This window comes from Mirounga angustirostris, unplaced genomic scaffold (assembly GCF_029215605.1).
Source record: "Mirounga angustirostris isolate CCGP_5_RB_7025 unplaced genomic scaffold, mMirAng1.0.hap1 SCAF_6, whole genome shotgun sequence".
In the NCBI taxonomy this organism is placed as follows: domain Eukaryota; kingdom Metazoa; phylum Chordata; class Mammalia; order Carnivora; family Phocidae; genus Mirounga; species Mirounga angustirostris.
The window spans coordinates 9,414,703-9,440,702 of record NW_026991714.1 but is presented as its reverse complement, the minus strand read 5'-3'; the positions used below and the strand labels follow the sequence as shown (position 1 = coordinate 9,440,702).

Sequence of the window (26,000 nt, the reverse complement as noted above, 5' to 3'; positions counted from 1 at the left end):
CTCCCGGTCAGCCCCGCGTCTCCCCCAGTTCTTCCCCGCCAGCCCCCGCGGCCCCGCCTCTCCCCGTCAGCCCCGCCTCTCCCCCAGCTCCTCCCCGCCAGTCCCGCGGCCCCGCCTCTCCCCGTCAGCCCCGCCTCTCCCCCAGCTCCTCCCCGCCAGTCCCGCGGCCCCGCCTCTCCCCGTCAGCCCCGCGTCTCCCCCAGCTCCTCCCCGCCAGTCCCGCGGCCCCGCCTCTCCCCGTCAGCCCCGCCTCTCCCCCAGCTCCTCCCCGCCAGTCCCGCGGCCCCGCCTCTCCCCGTCAGCCCCGCGTCTCCCCCAGTTCTTCCCCGCCAGCCCCCGCGGCCCCGCCTCTCCCCGTCAGCCCCGCCTCTCCCCCAGCTCCTCCCCGCCAGTCCCGCGGCCCCGCCTCTCCCCGTCAGCCCCGCCTCTCCCCCAGCTCCTCCCCGCCAGTCCCGCGGCCCCGCCTCTCCCCGTCAGCCCCGCCTCTCCCCCAGCTCCTCCCCGCCAGTCCCGCGGCCCCGCCTCTCCCCGTCAGCCCCGCCTCTCCCCCAGCTCCTCCCCGCCAGTCCCGCGGCCCCGCCTCTCCCCGTCAGCCCCGCGTCTCCCCCAGCTCCTCCCCGCCAGTCCCGCGGCCCCGCCTCTCCCCGTCAGCCCCGCCTCTCCCCCAGCTCCTCCCCGCCAGTCCCGCGGCCCCGCCTCTCCCCGTCAGCCCCGCCTCTCCCCCAGCTCCTCCCCGCCAGTCCTGCGGCCCCGCCTCTCCCCGTCAGCCCCACGTCTCCCCCAGCTCCTCCCCGCCAGTCCCGCGGCCCCGCCTCTCCCCGTCAGCCCCGCGTCTCCCCCAGCTCCTCCCCGCCAGTCCCGCGGCCCCGCCTCTCCCCGTCAGCCCCGCCTCTCCCCCAGCTCCTCCCCGCCAGTCCCGCGGCCCCGCCTCTCCCCGTCAGCCCCGCCTCTCCCCCAGCTCCTCCCCGCCAGTCCCGCGGCCCCGCCTCTCCCCGTCAGCCCCGCCTCTCCCCCAGCTCCTCCCCGCCAGTCCCGCGGCCCCGCCTCTCCCCGTCAGCCCCGCCTCTCCCCCAGCTCCTCCCCGCCAGTCCCGCGGCCCCGCCTCTCCCCGTCAGCCCCGCCTCTCCCCCAGCTCCTCCCCGCCAGTCCCGCGGCCCCGCCTCTCCCCGTCAGCCCCGCCTCTCCCCCAGCTCCTCCCCGCCAGTCCCGCGGCCCCACCTCTCCCCGTCAGCCCCACGTCTCCCCCAGCTCCTCCCCGCCAGTCCCGCGGCCCCGCCTCTCCCCGTCAGCCCCGCCTCTCCCCCAGTTCTTCCCCGCCAGCCCCCGCGGCCCCGCCTCTCCCCGTCAGCCCCGCCTCTCCCCCAGCTCCTCCCCGCCAGTCCCGCGGCCCCGCTCGTCTCCGCGGCCCGCCCCTTCTCTCCGCGGCCCCGCCCCTCCGCGCCAGCTCCGCCCCTGCCCGCGGCCCCGCCCTGCCCGCCCGGCCTCTCCCGGCCAGCCTCTCCTATCCCTTCGGTCCCGCCCCTCCCCCCCGCCCCAAACCTCTGCTCCCCGCGCTGCGCCCGGCTCCCATGTTTCTCCGAGCCCGCTGGACCGCGCTCGCCCCGCTTCTCCGCCCCCTTCGGCCTGCTCCTGCTGCGGCCATGAGCACTGGCACTTTCGTTGTGTCGCAGCCGCTCAATTACCGCGGCGGGGCCCGCGTGGATCCGGCGGACGCCTCCGGCACCGAGAGGGCGTTCGAGCCGGCAACCGGTAACGGGACGGAGACCGGGCTGCGGGGCCTGGGCGGCGGGGGCCGCGGCGGGGCCTGGGCGCGGGTTGGCGCTTCCCCGCCCCGCTCGTGGAGGTGTTCTGCCCTGAACCTTCATTTAGTGCGTTCGGCGGACGTTTGCTGGGCGTAAGTGCGTGACGGTGTGGAGAATAGAGTTGTATGTGCAGGCAGCTAAGGACTCCGTGCAAACGCGAATGCATCTGGACAGGAACAGGAAGAGAGTCTAGGAAACTGGTAAAGCTGGTGAGTTGCGTCGCGCGGGGGATCGTGGGTCGTGCTACCACGGCCTGGAGAGTCTACAGAGCCACGGTGCGTGAGGTTGTGCCCCTGTTAGTTATTGATTTTTAAAGTTAGAACGGCAGTAATGTATTCAACTCTGTGCATAGGAAAGGATTCAAGGATTTCCAGAAGGACGCAGGTGAAAACATTAGTGCCGAGAAGGAAGAAGCATGCGCAGATGACTCTAAGCATGAATGAGGGCTCTGTTGCCATCTCCTCGCGTTAAAATATTTCTGTGCATGAATTAGAATTGGGAAAGGGAAAAAAGCCCAGCTTTTATCCAGTGCTTGAGGTTGCCAAATACCGTGCTGGGCCCTGGATTTGCTCTGAGAATTCTGAAGATCACACCGCTAATGAGGAAGAGGTTTTGGTTTTGGTTTATGTTTGTTTTGCTGAGATTTATGGAATATTTGTGGGGAGAAAAATGTAAATGTTTTGTGCAAAGCAGAATGGCAGGTGACCAGAGGGACAAAACTGGATTGCGAAGGACTGCAGAATTTAGGATTGATCCATCCCGCTAAAGCACAGAGCAGTAGTAACCTTGTCAGAGCAGGAAGGGGCCCCAGGGATCAGCGGACTCTTCTGGAGGAAACAGCCTCTCCACCCCCATCCCTGTAGTCCTACAGGAGAAAGAAAAATTGCTCTTTATTTTAATTACCTACAGTGTGTGCAATCCTTAGCCACTGCCCTTACCAACTAGCTATTCAAATTTGTAACAAATTGCAGGCTTGTGAAATCTTTCTGGAAAAAGCAGAGTCCCTGGAGTTCTTGGGGGATGGAAAAGGAACTGCCGATTTGGTGTACTTAAAGAATTCTTGTTGGTAGAGTCCGTCACAACCCTTGGGATGTGGGGTTCATATTTTGCACCAGGATAGGGAATAAGGTTGGAGTAAGAAAAGGAGAGACCACACTTTTTTATTTTTGAGAAAAAAAAAATTTTTTTTAAGATTTTATTTATTCATTTGAGACACAGAGATACAGACAGAAAGAGAGAGCATGAGCAGGGGGAGAGGCAGACAGAGAGGGAGAAGCAGGCTCCCCGCTGAGCCAGGAGCCTGATGTGGGGCTTGACCCCAGGACCCTGGGATCATGACCTGACCTGAAGGCAGACGCTTAACCATCTGAGCCACCCAGGCGCCCCATGAGAAAATTTTTTTCTTATGTTTAAGGATAGGTTTTCCTGATATTGCTGTTTATTAACCACACGCACGAAGTGTCTCAGTAGTATGATATGACTTATGTAGAACATAGACTAGTGATATCAAATCAGAGTTTATAACCTAGGGGACTGAGGACTTTCAACTTTGATTTCCCAAGACCCCTGAGATTCTCAAACATTGTTTTTTTTTTTTTTAAAGATTTTATTTATTTGACAGAGAGACACAGCGAGAGAGGGAACACAAGCAGGGGGAGTGGGAGAGGGAGAAGCAGGCTTCCCGCTGAGCAGGGAGCCCGATGTGGGACTCGATCCCAGGACCCTGGGATCAAGACCCGAACCGAAGGCAGACGCTTAACGACTGAGCCACCTAGGCGCCCCCAGGCGCCCCTTTTGTTCAATTCCTAAAGGGTTCAGTCACCTCAGAACAGAGTTGAGAACTGTTGGTGTAGGGGTGGTCATGAAATCAAACCATAGTTGCAAACAAGAAGGGGGTCACTAAAAGGGAATTTGGATACACAGTACTTTCTTTAAATGGGGAGGCGGCAGTTGGAGATAACACTGTATTTCTGGTTACAGGCCGAGTGATAGCCACCTTCACTTGCTCAGGAGAGAAGGAAGTAAATTTGGCTGTGCAAGATGCCAAGGCCGCCTTTAAAATATGGAGTCAGAAATCTGGCATGGAGCGCTGTCGAATTCTTTTGGAGGCGGCCAGAATAATAAGGGTATGTTTCACTTTTTTTCTCTTTCAGAAATGTCCCCCTTGAGTTGCTCTGAGGGTTCTCTGTGATGGTTTGCAGTTAGACTTTGATGCTCTGTTAGGCAATGCCTTTTTTACGAAATTGAAAATCATTTTCGCATGATTTCCTGGGTACCTAGGACATGCTTTCTTTGAGTAATTGCCTTCTGGATCTTGGCTCTCTGTGACCTCTCCCTTGGCAGTTTGTTTTCTCCATCTTTGTTGTCATGTGTCCTTTGCAGCTTGTCTCCTTTTTTAACTCTGTGTACTTGTCCCGAACAGTTTATTTTTTCCTCTGATGACTCTTAAGTCTACTCTTCTTTTTTCAGGTACATTTTCTACCTTAATTGCCTGGGAAGATGTCATAGATTTATAGATGTTCCCTTCTTAAAAAACAAAGTTAGGGGCACCTGGGTGGCTCAATCAGTTAAGCGTCAGACTCTTGATTTTGGCTCAGGTTGTGGTCTTGGGGTTGTGGATTGAGCCCCGTGTCAGGCTGTGCACTCAGTGGGGAGTCTGCTTGAGATGCTCTCTCTCCCTCTCCATCTGCCCCTCCCCCCATCCTCCCTCTTGCTCGCATGCTTTCTCTCTCCCTCTCAAATAAATAATCTTAAAAAAAAACAAAGTTAAAACTTCTTACAGTCTTTTTTTTTTAATTTTATTTATTTTGAGTAATCTCTACACCCAACATGGGGCTCGAACTCATGACCCTGAGATCAAGAATATGCATGCTTCACCAATTGAACCCCTAAACTTTTTACAGCCTTAAAAAGCAAAAGGACTAGAGATGCTTATTACAGAAAATTAGAAGGTTCAGAAGCATGTGCACCAAAATATGAATTGTGGTTATCTCTGAGTGGTAGAACTCTGGTGATTTTTGTTCTCACAAGTGTGTTAAGTCAGAAACTGTGACATGTCTGAGAATTACCATACATACATATATATGTACACATATATAGTGACAGGAGACACGAGGCTTGCTGGATTAGAGAAAGATATGTTGTTTTTTTAAAGATTTTATTTATTTATTTATTTATTTATTTGAGGGAGAGAGAGAGAGCACAAGCAGAGGGGTGGGGCAGAGGGAGAAGGAGGCTCCCCACTGAGCCGGGAGCCCAACGTGGGACTCGATCCCAGGACCCTGAGATCATGACCAGAGCCGAAGGCAGACGCCTCACCAACTGAGCCACCCAGGTGCCCCGAGAAAGATACAGCACAATGCAGCAGTCAGGGCAGTACCTTAATACTAGTTTTCTGAGCTCCAGTCCCCACAGGGAGATGCAGTGAGAGCCACTGGTTACCCTGTCGCTTGCAGAGGTTGCACCCCAGGAGGGGAACCCTATGAGACTCAGTTTAGACAGGAGCTGCTCTCACGCCTGTGTCTGCTCTACCCTGGAGCGAGAGGAATGACTCACTAAGCAGATCGCCTCCAGGGTTCGGGGGGGAAGGTGTTACCAGCTTTATTACCCTAGTAAATTCTAAATAAGTTGGCCCAGACCCTGCGCTCTCAGACCCAGGCAGAGATAAGGACTTCTGTCTCCACGGGCCCAACGTCAGTCAGCCATTCTAACCACCCCCAGTGCACTGGACTAACCACTCCCTGCCCCCTCACACGTTTAGGGCACACTTCAGACCTTTGCCCACAATATCGATGGCCTCCCGGCCCATACAAACTAGATAAGATCAGAAGATAATCTGGGTAGGTCAGGCACTGTGAACCAAGAGATAAGTTTTCTTTCAATTATTAGATAACCCTGGAAATTACCCAAACTAAGACACACAGAGGAAAAAAAATGGGAAAAAAATGAACAGAGCATCAGTTGCTAGAGGAGAGCTTCAAGTAAGCAGGTGTCTCCAGAAATGGGAAGCAGCGAGCTTTCCATCTGCACATCTCTCCAGGCACCTCTGTCTTTAGGCAGACACCGTGTCTGCCTTCCAGGGCCTTTGCCTCTCAGCTTGCCAGTGTCCTCTGCTCGGAAAGCCTGGGCCACACAGAGATGAAGCAGTGTTCATGGAGGATTTCCTCCCAACTATTTTCCTCTGTCGTTAAAAAATTATTTTGAATTAGATAGCCCCAAAGTGGTAACTCAAGCAGATAATTTATTATTTTAGTTTGTCTTTCACTTTTTCCTAGTGGATAAGCATTTAGGGTTTTGTGTCCTCTTAAGAATTGGCCCCTTTGGTGCCTGGGTGGCTCAGTCAGTTAAGCGTCTGCCTTCGGCTCAGGTCATGATCCCAGGGTCCTGGGATTGAGCCCCGTGTCGGGCTCCCTGTTCAGCGGGGAGCCTGCTTCTCTCTCTCCCTCTGGTGCTCCTCATTCCTTTGTGTAGGCCCTGATTTCCATGTGGTGTCATATTTTTTCTGCTTAAAGAAATTTCTTTAGCATTTATAGTGCAGGTTCGCTGGTGATGTTCTTTCAGCTCTGGTGTGTCTGAAAGTCTTCATTTTGCTTTGCCTTTTGAAAGAATTGTAGGTATATAATTCTAGGTTGATGGTTTTTTTTCAGTGCTTTAACTTAAAATTAGGACGTTCTAACTGAATTTCTGCCCCCTGTTCTGTCTCTCCTCAGGGCCTCCAGTTACACAGAGACTGGGCGGCTTGAAGTTCTCCTCTAGCAACTGATGCTCTGTTCATTTTTTTCCCATTTTTTTTTTCCTCTGTGTGTCTTAGTTTGGGTAATTTCCAGGGTTATCTAATAATTGAAAGAAAACTTATCTCTTGGTTCACAGTGCCTGACCTACCCAGATTATCTTCTGATCTTATCTAGTTTGTATGGGCCGGGGGGCCATCGATATTGTGGGCAAAGGTCTGAAGTGTGCCCTAAACGTGTGAGGGGGCAGGGAGTGGTTAGTCCAGTGCACTGGGGGTGGTTAGAATGGCTGACCGGCGTTGGGCCCGTGGAGACAGAAGTCCTTATCTCCTGCCTGGGTCTGAGAGCGCAGGGTCTGGGCCAACTTATTTAGAATTTACTAACTTCTTTTTTTAAAAATCGGTTTCGTGAAGGCAGAGACTGGATCCATATGTTTTTCATCGTAGTAATGAAGGTGGAATGACTCACTCAAAACTCTTGATGCCTCTGGCCTTTATGGAAGCATAGTGTGTTCAGATCTCACGGTCCGACTTTCCCAGTGATTTTTATATTCCTCCCCTCTTCTCTCCCGAGGTGTATACTGTGGGTATGGGCTCGTGATATTTGTGGTTGCCATTTGCTTCTGCTTCTGGTCTGCCTCCCCGCTTATCAGGTTTCATAAGACAGTGCTGCATCTTGTCAGTTTTCAGTGCACCTTTTATGTATGTCCAGATGTTCACCCTCTTGTTTATTTTTACACTGGATCCATAATAGCCAACGTCTACTTTTACACACTCTGTTCATTCAGCTCTTTCATCTTTGGGACAAAGAAAGGCATTATTTAGCTTTTCTCTTTAGGCCAGTTTCCCAAACCTTTCCATTCCATCCCTGGACCATCTCCAGCATCTCTGAGTCATGGAGGCTACAGCTGGGACAGTATTTAAAAAGAGAATTGATGAGTACTGACCATTAGAAGGTAATTATCTTGTGATTTTCACATGCTGCGTGTCTTTGGGTGATTTAAAGCCATGTGTGTATATAACCTCTTACCTGACAAATGTGTTTGGCGATTGCTTACCCTTTTTGTAATGATGCCTGTCTCTTACTTTATACATGCAAACACATTATGTGCACATGTGTACGTGTTTATACACATACACATATATAACATTCACTTCGCAAACCATTCCTTTTCTTATAAGTTTTTTTTTTTAAAGATTTTATTTATTTATTTGAGAGAGAGAGTGTGTGCGTGAATGGGATGAAGAGCAGAGGGAGAAGCAGGCTCCCTGCTGAGCAGGGAGCCCGATGTGGGGCTCGATCCCAGGACCCCAGGATCATGACCTGAGCTGAAGGCAGACACTTCACCGACTGACTCACCCAGGGGCCCCATCAAACCATTCCTTTTCTAATCGACCTTGAAACGGGGTATGGGTCTTAAATCTGTGATGATTAACTTGAGGGGAGACCAGGGCTCTGTTCCACAGTAAGCTTTTTCTCTCTTCCAAATATAACAGCACCACTCCTTTCATTTAAAGTGCGAGCTGTTTCACTAACATAACATAATAAAATAAAAATTTTTAAAAAGTTGAGCACCTTCTAAAAAAAAATGCAAGCTGTTTCTATTTTTAAAAATTGTGTGATGTAGTCTGAGTGTTGAATATGTTGAGGTGTCTGGTAATATGTCTTAAATCTAGTCTTCTGTTTTACCCGAAGGAACGGAAGGATGAACTCGCCACCGTGGAGACCATCAACAATGGCAAGTCCATCTTCGAGGCCCGCTGGGACATGGACACTTCATGGCAGTGTCTCGAGTACTATGCGGGCTTGGCTGCATCCATGGCTGGTGAGCCCTGACCTGGCCTGGGAGCAGGTGGCTGGGAGGCAGAAGAGCAGATCCTAGTGGTGAAGGAGAGAGATTTGGGGATTAAGACAGACCTGGGTTAAAAATCCTGGTTTTATCACTCTCCGCGTGGGTGACCCTGAGAATTACTTTATCTTTCCTTATTGAAACTGTCTTCATGCGTTATCGTAAGGATTAAATGAGAAAATATACGTAAAGCACTCAGCATGGTACCTGAACTTCAGGCCAAGTTGTTAAAAAACCAGTTCTTGCAAGAGTCAGTAAGCATTATATTTACTAGTTCTACCTAGTTAAGTTAGCAGAAAAGGTTTTGTTTTGTTTGACTCTTTGTGAGGTTTACAGTAGTTGGTGTTGGATGGTCACCAGCACCCAGCAGGGCGGTGGGGAGCCAGAGTCTGAGGTTTGGGTCCTACACTTCCATCTTGTTTCCTTTAAGTTATCATCTGCTAGACGCTCTAAGGTTTTAGAGGATTATATTAAGTCAAGTGAACACAGGTTTGAGGGATGGGTAGGATTCTTTATCGGAGAGAATGTGCAGAGGCGTGCACGCAAGGCTAGAATGAACATTAGAGCGGAGACAGGGAGCTCCAGCGTATTGGGGACAGTGAGGAGGCCAGGGTCAGTGGGGAGGCCGGGGACAGCGGGGAGGCCGGGGTCAGTGGGGAGGCCACCAAGTATGGTACAAGCTGAGTAGGGCTGTTGGCGGAGTCTCCGGAAAGGTAGTCCTGCATTCTCCGACTCCTCTGTTTCCCCCTTAGGTGAGCATATCCAGCTCCCAGGCGGATCGTTTGGTTATACCAGAAGAGAACCGCTTGGCGTCTGTGTGGGAATAGGCGCATGGAACTACCCCTTCCAGATCGCCTGCTGGAAGTCGGCGCCAGCCTTAGCATGTGGTGAGAAAGAATGGCTCTTCCATGTGGGAGCCGTCCGCTCTCGCCCCATTCTCTACCTCTCACCTGTCCGTGCCCGTGCACGCACACACATACACACACACTCATTCACACACTCATACTCCACAGCAGAAGGGGCCTGCCTTGGGGCACCTGAAGCCTCAGAGGACGGGCGTTCCCCCCTACCCTGCCGCCTCAGAACCTGACAGCTTAGCGCATGCACACAGATTGCTTCTATGTTATTCCCACTGTTATTTTTATTTTTTTTAAAGATTTTATTTATTTATTTGAGAGGGAAAGAGAGCACAAGCAGGGGGAGCTGCAAGCAGAGGGAGAAGCAGGCTTCCCGCTGAGCAGGGAGCCCAATGTGGGACTCGATCCCAGGACCCCAGGATCATGACCTGAGCCGAAGGCAGCCGCTTAACTGACTGAGCCACCCAGGCGCCCCATTCCCGCTTTTATTTATCTAATTTATTTTTGTTATGGAAAGGAAGACCATTAATTTTGGTCTTGGAAGCCTGATTTCTTTTTTTATTTAAAGATTTTATTTATTTATTTGACAGAGAGAGAGCACAAGTAGGCAGAGTGGTAGACAGAGGGAGAAGGAGAAGCAGGCTCCCTGCTCAGCAGGGAGCCCGATGTGGGGCTCGATCCCAGGACCCTGGGATCATGACCTGAGCCGAAGGCAGACGCTTAATGACTGAGCCACCCAGGCGCCCCATTGGAAGCCTGATTTCTTATGGTCACATTGATACAGATTTGTGCTCCTTATAAGTTCTCCTTTCTGCACGAGAATTGTGGGATGAATTTCTGTGGAGGGAGTCACACTCAAGTTTGGCTTCACTTAAGAAGCGGAAGATAAACTTCGTCCTTCTTAAGACAAATGATAAACAAGGCTCCCATTAGAGAAACTTGGGCTGGCTGACTGAAGAAGTTTTCTCATACTATTTAAACAGGAATCGGTGGGAAAAGATGATTTATTGTATCTTAGGAAAAAAAATCCTGAGGTTGAAGAAAGCAGCCCGGTTGGGCCGCTGTGTTGAAATGCAGCTTTCCTCGTGTTGCCGCTTCGTGTCCTCCTGCTTTTTGCAAGTTCCCGTGCGAGGCAGAGGCAGCTGCGACAGAAGGACTAGAACTAAGTCACTAGCTTTGGAGACTCATCAAAATGAACCTTTCTGGTCTTCCTTTCAACTTCTCTAAAGTGGGAGTGAGCGCACCGCTTCCTCCTTCTGTGGCACGTGTTAAATGAGATCATAGCTGTGGAAAGGTCTGGAAATGCGAGTGTAAGGTGTTCCTGGTTGAGACTGGGCGGGTGCGTGGCTTGGAGTCTGCTCATTGCGAGAAGCCAAGGTGGGGAGAACAAGCTGGGTTTACTTACTTGTACCAGTGCGGGTCTAGGAGGTGATGTGGGGGTGGACAGGAAACACTTGGAGTTGCTCTTGGCTTGTCCTCCTGTCCCGCTCTGTGCTCAGAGGATCGCCGGTCTTAAGTGGTCTTCTGTGCTCGCGTCTTGGGTTTGCGCAGGTAACGCCATGGTCTTCAAGCCGTCTCCCTTCACGCCAGTGTCGGCGCTGCGGCTGGCCGAGATCTACACGGAGGCCGGCGTGCCCCCCGGGCTCTTCAACGTGGTTCAAGGAGGGGCGGCCACGGGCCAGTTTCTGTGTCAGCATCCTGACGTGGCCAAAGTCTCCTTCACCGGGAGTGTGCCCACCGGCTCGAAGGTAACGAAACCAGTATGGGTCCCCACAAATGGCAGTGTCGGGCCTGCCCAGAGTACATGTCGGAGGCTTACCTTCCGATCTTACCCAGCTTGTGCTGGGAGGGAGGCCGTGGGAATCGGGACAAGGATCTGAAGCGCACTTTAGACGTGTGAAGCGGGGAAGGAAGTGGAGTGGAATGATCAGAACATTAGGCTGGCAGTCGGTCTCCGAGGGGATGGAAGTCATCTTCTGCCCGTGTCTCCGAGCGCGGGGTCTGGGCTGCCACTTGGGTCCTCGGTGTCTGATCTCCTCTGTAGCAGCCACCTAGAAGGAAGGGTACTCGCTCAGTTTATTTCCAAGGTACTGTTTTGACCTTAACTAACTGTCAGCCTTGAACACAGTAATAGTAAGAGAAGAGTTTCCGCCTGTGACACGTGAATGAACGGTAGTTTCAAAATGCATTCCCTCCTCAGAAAGTCAAGTGCAGTCCTGTGGATTCTCTTAAGGGTTCTGGAAAAGGATAAGTAGACGAAAGGGCAAAATCCCTGACAAGACAAGGCTGCAGGTCCTTCGTAGTTCAAGATGCCTGGAGGCTCAGGTTCTAGCTGATGTAGCATGAGGTTTTACATGCGTGACGCTTCTCAATGTGTTTGTTCTTGTTCTGTAAGATCATGGAGATGGCAGCCAAAGGAATCAAACCCGTCACATTGGAACTGGGAGGCAAATCTCCCCTGATCATCTTCTCTGATTGTGACATGGAGAACGCTGTGAAGGGGGCACTGATGGCCAATTTCCTCACGCAAGGCGAGGTATGCACCCGTCCCTGGCAGAGGTCTCAAAGGAATCTCGCCCCTCATCGAACAGCATGTTTTAAAGCTTTCTGTTTCGAAATAATTTCAGACTTACAGAAGCGTTGCTCAGATAGTGCAAAGAGTTCCTTCGTATCCTTGAGCCACATTTCTCAAATGTTAACATTTTATCACATTTCCTTTGTCATTCTGTTTCTCTTTCTATACATACATATGCATGTTATCTTTTTCTGAACGGTTTGAAAGTTGCAGACATAAGATCCGTAACTTTTACATTTCTGTGTGTATTTTCTAGAGACAAGTGCATTCCCTTTTTTTTTTTATAAAAGACTTTATTTGACAGAGAGAGACATAGCGAGAGAGGGAACACAAGCAGGGGGAGCGGGAGAGAGAGAAGTAGGCTTCCCTCTGAGCAGGGAGCCTGATACGGGGCTCGATCCCAGGACCCTGGGATCATGACCTGAGCCGAAGGCAGACGTTTAACGACTGAGCCACCCAGGCGCCCCACAGTGCATTCTCTTATGTAAGCACAGTGCACTTAGTAAAATCAATAACCTCGTATGGAGTATACGCACTCTGCAGCCCCTATCCACGTATTGTCATTTTTTTAAAAAGATTTATTTGAGAGAGAAAAAGAGAGCACAAGCAGGGGGAGCAGCAGGCTCCCCACTGAGCAAGGAGTCCGATGCAGGACTCGATCCAAGGACCCCGGGATCATGACCTGAGCTGAAGGCAGACATTTAACCGACTGAGCCACCCAGGCGCCCCACATCTTGTCATTTGTTTGACATTAGTCCTTTTAGCAAACTAAACAAAAACACAGTTTCTTTCTTCTGGTCCAAGACTGAATCGGGGAAGGTGTGTCGCCTTTAGCTGTTGTGTCCGCATAGCCTCCTTTAGTCTGGAACAGTCAGCTCTTCAGTTAGTCTTATCTTTCAGGACCTTGACATTTTTGAAGAATACAAGCTATTTATTTTGTAGAATGTCCCTCATTTGGGGTCTGTCTGGTGTTTCCTTTTGATAAGATTTGGGTTATGTGTTTGGGGCAAAAAAACACCACAGAAGCGATGTTGTGTCCTTCTCAGAGGTGCTGTTGACCCTGCCGAGGGTGGGTGTTCGTCCGGGAAGACGCGTCACGTAGCAGACAGTGCGACAGGATTCTGCACCTCCTCAGCTCTCCCCCATTAGTCTTAACACCCTTGGATGATTTTTGCTGGAAACAGTTTTATGATGGGGGTTCCCAAATGGTGATTTCCCAGTTCCGTTCTTCTACATTTATCAGTTCACTCTCCACTGTGAGAAGGAACTTTTCCTTCTCCCGTGTTTTTTTCACTCATTTATTTTTATTATCACGGACCATGGATTCTTACTTTATTCTATGGATTACAATCCATTTACTATCGTTATTTATTCTGGTGCTCAGATAATTGCCGATTTGGCTCATGGCAGCTCCTGTGACCTTTTGATATGTGTTCATTGTTCTGTGAGCATCAGTACTTGGCTCTGTTTTTGGACTCTGTATCTATAGTTCTGATAGCATTTGAACAGTATCTGTGCTCACGTTCTATGGGAGGATCTAAATGGTCATGACTGATTGGTGATTTTAGAGACAGATGTTCACTGTGAAATGCTTCAGGGTTTTATTAGGCTCAAGCCCTTAGTGCTTAAGTCTATTTTTGCTTTCCCGTCCCCTCCTACTCTCTAAATACACGGCCCCATTGAGCCTCTTGACAGGAGGCAATAGGAGAGCTCATGTGGCTCATGTGGATCTATGAATGGCCTTAAGGAAATGTAAACAAAAAGCCAGAACTTTCTTCTCGAAGGGCGGGCAATTTCTTTGCTGATAGGGTGGTATGTCCACAATTCCATGTGTGATTCTGTTCAGGATGGGGATAATTTTTAGAGCTGGAACTAACCTTTTAAAAAGCTATACTGTCTCTTTTCAGATGAAAGCTGTTGGATTCTTCCCTCTTTTCCTTTTTCCTTCCTTACACACATACACATTTGTGTCTGTCCTTCAGGTTTGTTGTAATGGCACAAGAGTATTTGTGCAAAAGGAAATTCTTGATGAATTTACAAGAGAAGTAGTGAATCGGACCCAAAAGATAAAAATCGGAGATCCCCTTCTGGAAGATACGAGGATGGGTCCCCTCATTAACCGCCCACACCTGGAGCGAGTCCTTGGGTTTGTTAAGCTGGCAAAGGAGCAGGTGAGAAACAAATAGAAATAGGATGGGGCGAGGGGGAGGGGAATTATTCTGCGTGCTTTGCTGGGTGCACTTTTCCTGTGCTAATAGCTGCTTGGCTCACGATGTCCTCAACTGTATTCTGCTGTGGGCTGACTAGGTGTCTGCTCAGGACACACTGAATGTTTCAGGGGTGCGTATCAGGGTTGTGTGTTTAATAGAAACAAATAGAAACTTCTTTTTGGACAGGGTGCGAAAGTGCTGTGCGGTGGAGACATACATGTACCCGAAGATCCCAAATTGAAGGATGGATATTACATGAAACCTTGTGTACTGAGTACGTCCTCTTCTTGTTTGCTTTTAAACAGTTTGAAATAAAGGTCAGATAGAAAAGTATATTTATAAAATACGTATATGGTATGAAGCAAGTGTCAGTAAACAGTGTCCCCACTGCTCAGACTTAAGGAGTAGAAGTTCTTCCTTACCTCCCATGTGCCCTTCCTCTTGGACAGCAGTGTGCTTTAGTTTACCTGAGACTTAACTGGGTCGACACCTGTTGTTCTGGAAGCAAGGAGCTCAAAAAAAGAAATGGTAGTGCATGTTTGATAAAAAAAATTAATGAATTTCTTTTCTCAGGAAAGTTGCTGAAGAATATGTTTTTCTTTGAACGATATGTCATCAATATAATAAAACCAATTTGTCAGACAATCTGGCGATATTTAAAAATTTTGTAATTTAATAGTTTTTAGCACCTCTTTTCAATCTTAAACATCTCCTGGTTTGGACAGGCAAGATGGTCATCCCGCTGTCTTCGACCCTTTTACTTCCCCCCTCCCTCAGAGGTGCCCACTGCTCTAGGTAATGTTATTCTCGTGCTTCCCTCTGTTATTTTACAATGTATCTTAGTATCCCTATAAAAATATTGGTAGTTGCACTGCTGTTCAACATAGTACTAGAAGTCCAATCAGACAACAAAAATAAAAGGCATCCAAATCGGCAAAGAAGAAGTCAAACTCTCACTCTTTGTGGATGACATGATACTCTATGTGGAAAACCCAAAAGACTCCATCCCAAAATTGCTTAAACTCTTACAGGAATTCAGCAAAATGGCAGGATATAAAATCAGTGCACAGAAATCTTTGCATGTCTATACACTAACAATGAGATAGAAGAAAGAGAAATTATGGAGTCGATTGCATTTACAATTGCACCAAAAACCATAAGATACCTAGGAATAAGCCTAACCAAAGACACAAAGGATCTGTACTCCAAAAACTATAGAACACTCATGAAAGAAATTGAGGAAGACACAAAGAAATGGAAAAATGTTCCATGCTCATGGATTGGAAGAACAAATATTGTGAAGATGTCAATGCTACCTAGAGCAATCTACACATTCAATGCAATCCCTATCAAAATACCATCCACTTTTTTCACAGAGCTGGAACAAATAATCCTAACATTTGTATGTACCAGAAAAGACCCCGAATAGCCAAAGGAATGTTGAAAAAGAAAACTCAAGCTGGTGGCATAACAATTCTGGACTTCAAGCTCTATTACAAAGCTGTCATCATAAAGACAGTATGGTACTGGCACAAAAACAGGCACATAGATCAATGGAACAGAATAGAGAGCCCAGAAATGGACCCTCAACTCTACGGTCAACTAACCTTTGACAAAGCAGGAAAGAATGTCCAGTGGAAAAAAGACAGTCTCTTCAACAAATGGTGTTGGGAAAATTGGACAGCCACATGCAGAAGAATGAAACTGGACCATTTCCTTATGCCATTCACAAAAATAGACTCAAAATGGATGAAAGATCTAAATGGGACACAGGAATCCATCAAAATCTTAGAGGAGAACACAGGCAGCAACCTCTTTGATCTCAGCCGTAGCAACTTCTTGCCAGACACATCTCCAAAGGCAAGGGAAACAAAGGCAAAAATGAACTACTGGGACTTCATCAAGATAAAAATCTTTTGCACAGCAAAGGAAATAGTCGACAAAATCAAAAGACAACTGACGGAATGGGAGAAGATATTTGCAATGTCTTACCAGATAAAGGGCTAATACCCAAAGTCTATAAAGAACTTATCAAACTCAACACCCAAAGAACAAAGAATCCAATCAAGAAATGGGCAGAAGACATGAACAGACATTTCTCCAAAGAAGACATCCAAATGGCCAATAGATGCATGAAAAAGTGCTCAATGTCACTCGGCATCAGGGAAATACAAATCAAAACCACAGTGAGATACCACCTCACACCAGTCAGAATGGCTAAAAATCACAAGTCAGGAAACGACAGATGTTGGCGAGGATGTGGAAGAAGGGGAACCCTCCTACATTGTTGGTGGGAATGCAAGCTGGTGCAGCCACTCTGGAAAACAGTATGGAGGTTCCTCAAGACATTAAAAATAGAGCTACCCTGCGACCCAGCAATTGCAATACTGGGTATTTACCCCAAAGATATAAATGTAGTGATCCAAAGGGGCACATGCACCCCAATGTTTATAGCAGCAATGTCCACAATAGCCGAACTATGGACAGATGAATGGATAAAGAAGAAGTGGTCAGTATATGTAATGGGCTATTACTCAGCCATCAGAAAAATGCAGTCTTGCCATTTGAAATGACAAGGATGGAACTAGAGGGTATTATGCTGAGCAAAGTAAGTCAATCAGAGTAAGACAATTATCATATGATCTCACTCATATGTGGAACTTAAGAAACAAAACAGGAGCATAGGGGTAGGGAGGGAAAAATGAAGTAAGACAACCACAGAGGGAGACAAACCATAAGAGACTCTTAATCATAGGAAACAAACAGGGTTGCTGGAGGGGAGAAGGGTGGGGGAATGGGGTTAACTGGGTGATGGACATTAAGGAGGGATGTAATGAACACTAGGTGTTATATAAAACTGAAGAATGACTGAACTCTACCTCTGAAACTAATAATACACTATATGTTAATTAATTGAATTTAAGTTAAAAAAGAGTAAAAAAAAAAATCAGTTTCACAGGCTTTAAAAAACTATATACAGATTGAATTATGTTTTGTAATTCCTTACATCTTGTCTAGAAGATAGATCCAGCTGATCTTTGTCCCTAAGGTTGACAGCTGTGTCCATTTTCAGCACTTGATTATCTGATGCATTTTAACCTTTAGCCCTCGCTAAAAAAAGATCCACTGAGGTTTGAAAGCTGTGAACCTAGCATCCATACCATGGATTAGCTTGTACTTATTAACTGAATAGGAAAAGCTTACAATATATTTTTAGATACAAATAAAAAATATAGATTAAACAATAGTGTGTATGGTATAAACCCAGATGTATTAAAAAACAAGTGTATGCATAAGAAAAAGAAGGAATGGAGTATTCATCGTAATGTTAATAGGGTTGCTGGGTTTAAAGGTGATTTTTATTATACTTGGTACATTTCCTTGGTTGCTGGGATTAAAGGTGATTTTTATTATACTTGGTACATTTCTGAATATTCCAGATTTTTCACAGGGAATATATATTTTACAATTAGAAAAAAAAAGTTAAACAAGCTGTGAACCTAGCCAAAGAACAGGGAGCTAACTGAATCACTTTATTCTAGTGATTCTGAAAGCCTAGTTTGTGATCCATGACGTCAGTGCCACAGAAAACCTGTTAAATTAGGGGCCGATTCCTGGCTCCTGCCCTAGACCCCTCAGTGTAATTCTCAGAGTGGGGCCCAGCGATCTGCTTTTTAATAAACCCCCAATTAATTTTTATTCATATTAAAGTTTGAGAGTCTGGGTTAACTTTAGATTCCTTAAGATTTGGGGGCCAAAGTACAGTGAGTGTTCCGTTTCAGACAGGAACCTTTCCTTCCCTCGCCTGCCACCTGTTACTTCATGCCCGCATCACCTTTGAGTCTCCGACATAGAATTCACTGCATACAGGGCCATGCAGTGTTACCAACCTGCAGGAGATAATAAAATATTTCCTGGGACTCTTGGGTAGTGATTGTCCTGAATAATTTAATATTCTGGCTAATCGTTTCCCTAAATGTTGTATGTGGATTACTAGTTTTCAGAGAATTAGAACATAATGAACTATCCTTAAGCACAACCCAAGAGTTATTACATCTTTAAGATAGTTCAGGTGTCCCCAAAGTACAGTGTGACGTGACATACAGGTGACCAGAGTGCTTTTTGTACTTTGTATATACACAAGCTCTGAACAACTTTTTTTTTTTTTTTAAAGATTTTATTTATTTATTTGACGGAGAGAGACACAGCGAGAGAGGGAACACAAGCAGGGGGAGTGGGAGAGGGAGAAGTAGGCTCCCCGCAGAGCAGGGAGCCCGATGCGGGACTCGATCCCAGTACCCTGGGATCATGACCTGAGCTGAAGGCAGTCGCTTAACCAACTGAGCCACCCAGGCGCCCTGAACAACTTTTTAAGAGAACGTAGACTTGCCATCTTTGTAGATACGTGAGGATTGGTTTTCAGACTCTGGCTGATATGCAGCCGATGTTTCGAGTAGGGTTCTCAAGGCGTTCTTATGGCTGTGTATTTCAGCGCTTACTGTGGAAAAGACATTTTCAAGCAGCAAGCACAATCGTTCCTTCACTGATGTTTGACTCTATTACGATGTTTGCAGCTAATTGCAGAGACGACATGACCTGCGTGAAAGAAGAGATCTTTGGACCAGTTATGTCCATTTTACCATTTGACACTGAAGCTGAGGTTCTGGAAAGAGCCAATGATACCACTTTTGGCTTAGCCGCTGGTGTCTTTACCAGGTATGTGGGGAAGGACACTCAGGCAGCTTTGCAGGAATAGGGGACGGATGCCGGGTCTGCCCAGAGAGGCCACTGCCCTCATTTCCTCTCTGGAGTTGACATGTTCATCAGCATTTTCTGCCTGCTCCAGGTGAGGTCCAAAGGTGCCCGAGTAGCATCTCGTAGTTTGCCCTGAATGGCCACAGCCCCTGCTGTTGAGTTTATTTCTTTTTCTTTTTTTTTTATTCTTTAATTTTTTAAATATTTTATTTATTTATTTATTTGACAGAGAGAGAGAGAGCACAAGCAGGGGGAGCGGCAGAGGCAGAGGGAGAAACAGGCCCCCCACTGAGCAGGGAGGCTGATGTGGGACTTGATCACAGGACCCCGGGATCACGACCTGAGCCAAAGGCAGACACTTAACAGACTGAGCCACCCAGGCGCCCTATTTGTTTTAAAAGATTTTTTATTTACTTATTTGAGAGAGAGAGAAAGAACGAGTTGGGGGGTGTAGAGGGCAAGGGAGAAGCAGGCTCTCCACTGAGCAGGGAGCCCGACCAGGGCTCAATCCCGGACTCCAGGACCATGACCTGAGTTGGCAGACGCTCAATCAGCTAAGCCACCCAGGTGCCCCTGCTGTTGAATTTAAGATTTTTTTTTTTTTTTTTTGAGAGAGAGTGAGCGAGAGAGAGAGATCACAAGCTGGAGGAGGCGCAGAGGGAGAGGGAGAAGCAGGCTTCCCGGTGAGCAGAGAGAGAGCCCGATGCGGGGCTTGATGCCAGGACCCTGGGATCATGACCCAAAGCCAAAGGCACTCGCTTAACTGACTGAGACACCTAGGCGCCCCCTGCTATTGAGTTTAAATTGAGCTTTATTTTATTTTAGTTTTTTAAGATTTTATTTATTTATTTGACAGAGAGAGACAGCGAGAGAGGGAACACAAGCAGGGGGAGTGGGAGAGGGAGAAGCAGGCTTCCCGTGGGGCAAGGAGCCTGATGTGGGGCTCCATCCCAGGACCCTGGGATCATGACCTGAGCCTAAGGCAGATGCTTAAGGACTGAGCCACCCAGGCGCCCCTAAATTGAGCTTTAAACAGTGTTGATGAACATTCTATTTCATTCATTCATTGGACAAATATTTAAGGTCCTGATCTATGTAAAGCATCAGGTTGGGTGCCTATTGAAAATCTACATGTCAAGGAATTTAGAAACCTATAAGCATATAAACACTGGGCAGTATTCTTCAAAAAGGTGATTTTCCGTGGCCTTAGAGTAATTCCTAATTGGAATGTGTTGTAAAATATGTAGGCCTTCTTTCAATTGTTGCATATTTAGACTGTTGTTTCCAGTTGTAACTCTTGTAAGTAAAATTGTGATTAAGGTCTTTGTACATAGAGGCTGCAAAACCGAGTGGAAGGCAAGGCACAGAGATTTCCCATTTACCCCACCCCCCCCCGCCATCATCAGTGTCCCCCACCCGAGGGTACATTGGTTGCAATTGATGAACCTACATACCGTAATTGCCCAAAGACCACAGTGACGTCAGGGTTTACTGTCGGTGTTGTACACCCCGTGGACTTGCACAGCGGTATCCACCGTTAGGGTAACACGCTGAGTACTTTCACGGCCCTGTCAGTCCTCTCTGAGGAGCTGCTTTCTCGCTGTGAGGACTGAGTGGGTTGTCTCTGCTCTTGCTTCGCCGCCACAGGACGGACGGAGGCACTCACAAAGGGTGACTCGGTATGCTGCTACTCTTTTAACAGCTTTACAGGATAATTCATGTACCGTACAACTTACCCACTGTTTTGCAGTGTATTTACAGAGTTGTGCAACCATCACCATAATCTAATTTTAGAACATTTTCATCGTCCCACGAACATGAGCAGCCATTCCTCATTCTCCCCTCCCCCCAGGCCCTGGCCACCCCTAATCTACTTGCTTGCTCTACAGATTTGCTTATTCTGAATATTTTATGTAAATGGAATCCTACAGTATGTGGCTTTTTGTGACTGGCTTCTTTGACTTAGCAGCATGTTCTCACGGGTCTTTATGTTGTAGCAGGTGTCCGTACTTTATCCTATTCCCGAATAATATTCCATTGCATGGATACATCTTGTTCATTCACCTGGTGGACGTTTGGATTGCTTCTGCTTTTTTGCTATTATGAATAATGTCTCTGTGGACACTTGTATCTGAGTCTCTGTGTGGCTGTTTCATTTCTGCCCGTGGCCAATCCCTAGAAGTGGAACTGCTGGGTCATGTGGTGACTCTCTGCTTAGCTCTCTGAGGCACTGCTCAGCTGTTCCCCCAAGAGGCAGCATCGCCTCGCGTGCCCACCAGCAACGTGGGGAGGGCCGGTTTCTCCACATCTGCATCCGGGGCAGCCCACGCTACTGTGTGGCCTTTTGGTTTCCGCCATCCTGCTGGGTGTGAAGTGGTGTCTCAGTGTGGTTTGTTTTTTTTTTAAGATTTATTTATTTAGGGGCGCCTGGGTGGCTCAGTCGTTAAGCGTCTGCCTTCGGCTCGGGTCATGGTCCCAGGGTCCTGGGATTGAGCCCCGCATCGGGCTCCCTGCTCCACGGGAAGCCTGCTTCTCCCTCTCCCACTCCCCCTGCTTGTGTTCCCTCTCTTGCTGTGTCTCTCTCTGAGAATAAATAAATAAATAAAAATCTTTAAAAAAAAAAAAACATTTAAGAGAGAGCATGAGCAGGGGGAGAGGGAGATGCAGGGTTAGATAAACCCAGGGTCCTGAAGATTTATTCCTGTTTTCTTTGAAGAGTTTTATGGTTTTTGCTCTGACGTTTTAGGTCTATGAGCCATCTGAGTTCATATTTATATGTGGTGTAGAAAGGGATCGACCTTCCTACTTGCTGGACGTGTGGATGGTGGGCTCTTCCAGCACTGTTTGTTAAAAAGACTCTTTTTCTCCCCATTGAAGTGTTTGGCCTCCTTGTTGCCAAGGAGGCGGTATCCACCGTTAGGGTAACACGCTGAGTACTTTCACGGCCCTGTCAGTCCTCTCTGAGGAGCTGCTTTCTCGCTGTGAGGACTGAGTGGGTTGTCTCTGCTCTTGCTTTGCCGCCACAGGACGGATGGAGGCACTCACAGAGAGTGCTTATTTTATAGATGCTTTCGGATGAGACTCTAAAACTCAAGTCCTTCTCTCTTTTGCGGGGATGCCACAAGATTTTAAAACACATTGTGAGGAAATGAGTTGGCAATACTTTGAGACCTTTAGAACTGGTAGCCTAACTTTTCCTGTTAGAGCAGGAGCAAAAGGAACTATGAATAACCAGCACGTTTTGTTTCGGTTTTTTCCCTTCATAGGGACATCCAGCGCGCTCACAGAGTGGTGGCCAGGCTGCAGGCCGGAATGTGCTTCATTAACAACTACAACGTCAGCCCGGTGGAGCTGCCCTTTGGCGGGTATAAGAAATCAGGTGAGGGGCTGGCTGGCAAGTGTGAGAGCAAACTGGGTCTCTGGGGACATGGGGTGTCATTCAGATCTTATAGACCAGCTTCCCAAACATGGCCATGCATCAGAATCACCTGGGAAAGTGTCCTGATTCCTGGTCCTCCCCAGACCCACCATAACAGTCTCTGGGAATGGAAGCCAAGCAACTTTTTCCCCCAAAAAAAGCTCTCCAGAAGGTTCTGACGTGTATATAGCTTGTGAACGGCTGGTAGACATCTCGAAAAAGTTTATCTCGTGGGTAGAATTAGTTTTTCTTCACAGTCCGTGATCGCTGGAGGCATAAATCCACTCCCAGAGGTTCCATACTAGGGATGGTTGTTGTCATCCCCTGTGGAGCGTTTTTTTTTTTTAATTAGAGATTTTATTTATTTATTTGAGAGAGAGGATGAGAGAGAGCATGAGAGAGGGGAGGGTCAGAGGGAGAATCAAACGCTCTGCTGAGTGGGGAGCCCGATGTGGGACTCGATCCTGGGACTCCAGGATCATGACCTGAGCCGAAGGCAGTCGCCTAACCAACTGAGCCACCCAGGCACCCTCACTGTGGATTTTAAGAATTTATTTTATTATTTTACAATTTTATTTTTTTATTTTAAGATTTTATTTTATTATTTTACGATTTTATTTTATTTTTAAGATTTTACTTATTACTTATTTGAGAGAGAGAGTGAGCATGAGCAGGGGAAAGGGGGCAGAGGGAGAAGCCGACTCCCCACTGAGCAGAGAGCCCAACGTGGGGCTGGATCCCAGGACCCGGGATCATGACCTGAGCTGAAGGCAGACACTTAATGGACTGAGCCACCCAGGCGCCCCCACTGTGGAGTTTTTAGATGTAAAGTGGCTCTTACATCTCAGAAAGCATATATTAACTTATTTTTAACGGCAGTGACAGCCCCTAGGGTTACAACCAGAAATGTCCCTAAGCTGCTGCCCGTCGCTTACATGGACTCGGTCAGTCAGGCATGCGTTACTGTAACATAGCGCACGTGGAAGTCCAGTGTGAGGAGGAGCCTCGAGGCGCCCAGGATAGAGCCCTTGCTTCGAGGTTCTCTCTTTGGAGCTTATTGCCTGTAAATATTCTCTGTAATCTCCCATATCTTTCCCTGAAAATCGGTTTCGACTTTGTAGCAGCACCATGCTAAGAGCCTGACCCCTGGCCTCTTGGCCCGTATTTGTGGCCATCACAGTGTTGGCAAACATACGGACCCCAAGGAGACTGATGAGATGATGGGTGTTAATCTGAGAGTTTGATTTACTATGTTTTGTTATTACCCTGGCATTCCCTGCTCATGCTCCACTGATCACCTTCGTCCCTGCATGGGGCCCAGAGGAGCTGGGCTCATAGCCACAGAATGCAGAGTGGGATCCAGGGCGCTGCTTTATTAAGATAGAACCCTCGGTGCAGGGAAAAGTTTGGAATCTACAGCGTAGGCCTCAGAGGGCCCTCCTAGGCCAGCTTTCCCTTCCACAAATCGAAATGTTTGGATCCGTGCGCTCAGGCTTGTCTCATCTTGGATGAGAGAGAGACCGAAATGTGGCCAGATCTGAGGAGCAACAACCTGGACTAACCCACCCAACTAGCTCTGTGCTCAGAGGGTGTGGAAGGGGACAAAGGACCGAGCGAGGCCTTGCCAGAGCCATTGTAGGAAGTGACCTTTTGAATAGTGTCCCTGGAGGCATGGATGTGTGGGGACCGGGCCTTGCCCTGTGGAGGCAGAGCCTACCTAAGCCTGAGGCAGGGTGACAGGAAAGGCCAGGATGCTGTCCTTGTGACGTGTGACCTAGTGACCGGGTAGTGCTTGGACTTTGAGTAATCTGAGCTACCCAGAGAGTCCCTGCTTTTGTGAGTTGGTGGGGTGTAAACAGCAAGCTGCTCTTAACAGATTTGGTGTAAGAAAAGGTTAAAAATTCTATTATGTAGAGTTAAGTTTTAGTGAGCACCAACTTGGGGTTTTTTTTTAGATTTTATTTATTTATTTTAGGGGCACCTGGGTGGCTCAGTCGTTAGGCGTCTGCCTTCGGCTCAGGTCATGATCCCGGGGTCCTGGGATTGAGCCTCATATCGGGCTCCCTGCTCAGCAGGGGGTCTGCTTCTCCCTCTCCCTCTGCCCCGTTCCTCTTGCTTGTGCTCGCCCTCTCAAATATAAAAAAGATCTTTAGATATTTATTTATTTTAGAGAGCGTGCATGCGCGTGCACACAAGTGAGGGGAGAGGTAGAGGGAGAGAGAATCTCAAGCCGACTGTGTTTTCCACATTTTGTTGCTAAGATGCCCTTCCCCATTTGGACCTATGCAATCAGATCTTTGTATCTCTATTAAGTTTCATAATCTCAAAGTTAGTCTAGAAGTTTAGCTTTTAAAGCAGTAGAAGTCATCTTTTTTTTTTTTTTTTTGAGAGCGAGAGCAGGGCGGGGGCAGAGGGAGAGGGAGAGAGAATCTTAAGCAGATTCCATGCCAAGTGTGGAGCCCGATGTGGGGCTCAGTCTCACGACCCTGAGGTGAAATCAAGAATCGGGCGCTCAGCCGACGGAGCCACCCAGGTGCCCCAAGTTAGCACCAACTTTCGAAGGCGTCTGTCGATTGTTGTAGAGACTGCTTTCACACTGGATAGGAAAGCCTGAACATTTTCGGATCTCAGCCCAGAGCGGTAGATACCTAAGGTAAGATTTCTGCTGTAGAAATGAGACGTGGGGGCGCCTGGGTGGCTCAGTTGGTTAAGCGACTGCCTTCGGCTCAGGTCATGATCCCAGGGTCCTGGGATCGAGTCCCACATCGGGCTCCTGGCTCAGCGGGGAGCCTGCTTCTCCCTCTGACCCTCTCCTCTCTCATGCTGTTTCTCTCTTGCTCGTTCTCTAATAAATAAATAAAATCTTTAAAAAAAAAAAAAGATTTAGAAATGAGACGTGGCTATTTCCTTGGCCCCCTCCCCGAAGGCCAGTGGGTCACCTCTCCCCATGCCTGGCTCCACAGCTGGTATGTGCAGTTGAGGACTTGGTCCCAAACCTTGTCCGTTGTGTGTTCCTCCCCCTGCTGGGGTCAGCGGGCCTGTCCTTGCTGGTCACCGTGACTTTTCAGTCACGTGTCTCATCCTCACCCCGCTCTTCCTTTCAGGGTTCGGCAGAGAGAATGGCCGCGTGACAATTGAATATTATTCACAGCTGAAGACTGTGTGCGTGGAGATGGGTGATGTGGAATCTGCCTTTTGAGAACGTGCAGCATGGCCAGGCGTGGAGTGAGGCCTGATCTTGATAGAGGCCCAACAGCTGCCTTCCGTTCCAAACCCGGAATTGTGTCTTTCGGGATAAGAGGATGGCTCGGTGTCCTTCTTCATGTCTCAGTCCCTTTCTTAATTGAAAATGTGCCTGAGTGCCTTTTAGAAACTAATCAGGAAGTCGTGATTGTGCTCAAAGCCAATGTCTGTGAAATCTTTAACACCCTTCTGGAGAGCAGGGAGAGGGGCCAGGATTATGCTTCTCCCACAGATCTGACTCCCTGACAATGCTCAAAGAACTGGCTCCTGGTTAAGTTCCTGGTGGAGTCAGTAGAGAACATTTTCTGCTCATTGACATTTTAAAGCTCTGGGCCCTTGTCATTCCACTGAGAAAGGCGATGGTCGGGATCGCAATGAGACAGGGTCGCGTTCTGCGTGAAGGTCGCCTTGCCAGAGGAAGCACTTTGTTTCCACTCGGTGCTGGTGGAGGAAATCGATCTCCGACCCTTGCACGACAGACAGCCTGCTCTCTTTTTAAATGCACAGACTAGCCGTATGTTACTGCAGCATACCGAAATGAAATAAATCGCACTGCTAATC

The 26,000-nt window shown here is 48.3% G+C and overlaps 1 protein-coding gene across 2 annotated transcripts; it reads left to right on the top strand.

The window, feature by feature from the left end:
• Positions 1–1,527: 1,527 nt before the first annotated feature.
• Positions 1,528–26,000, top strand: ALDH9A1 (aldehyde dehydrogenase 9 family member A1). Of its 2 annotated transcripts, none has more exons than XM_064593835.1 (11): positions 1,528–1,749; positions 3,783–3,928; positions 8,228–8,357; positions 9,134–9,268; positions 10,790–10,986; positions 11,634–11,774; positions 13,796–13,984; positions 14,210–14,297; positions 18,598–18,739; positions 22,045–22,157; positions 25,301–26,000. In XM_064593835.1, the coding sequence occupies exons 1-11, from the start codon at positions 1,569–1,571 to the stop codon at positions 25,393–25,395; spliced, it is 1,557 nt and encodes a 518-aa protein (XP_064449905.1). In that variant the 5' UTR covers positions 1,528–1,568; the 3' UTR covers positions 25,396–26,000. The 2 variants fall into 2 exon arrangements, with proteins under 2 accessions (XP_064449905.1, XP_064449906.1); XM_064593836.1 differs by lacking the exon at positions 1,528–1,749 and adding an exon at positions 1,796–2,011.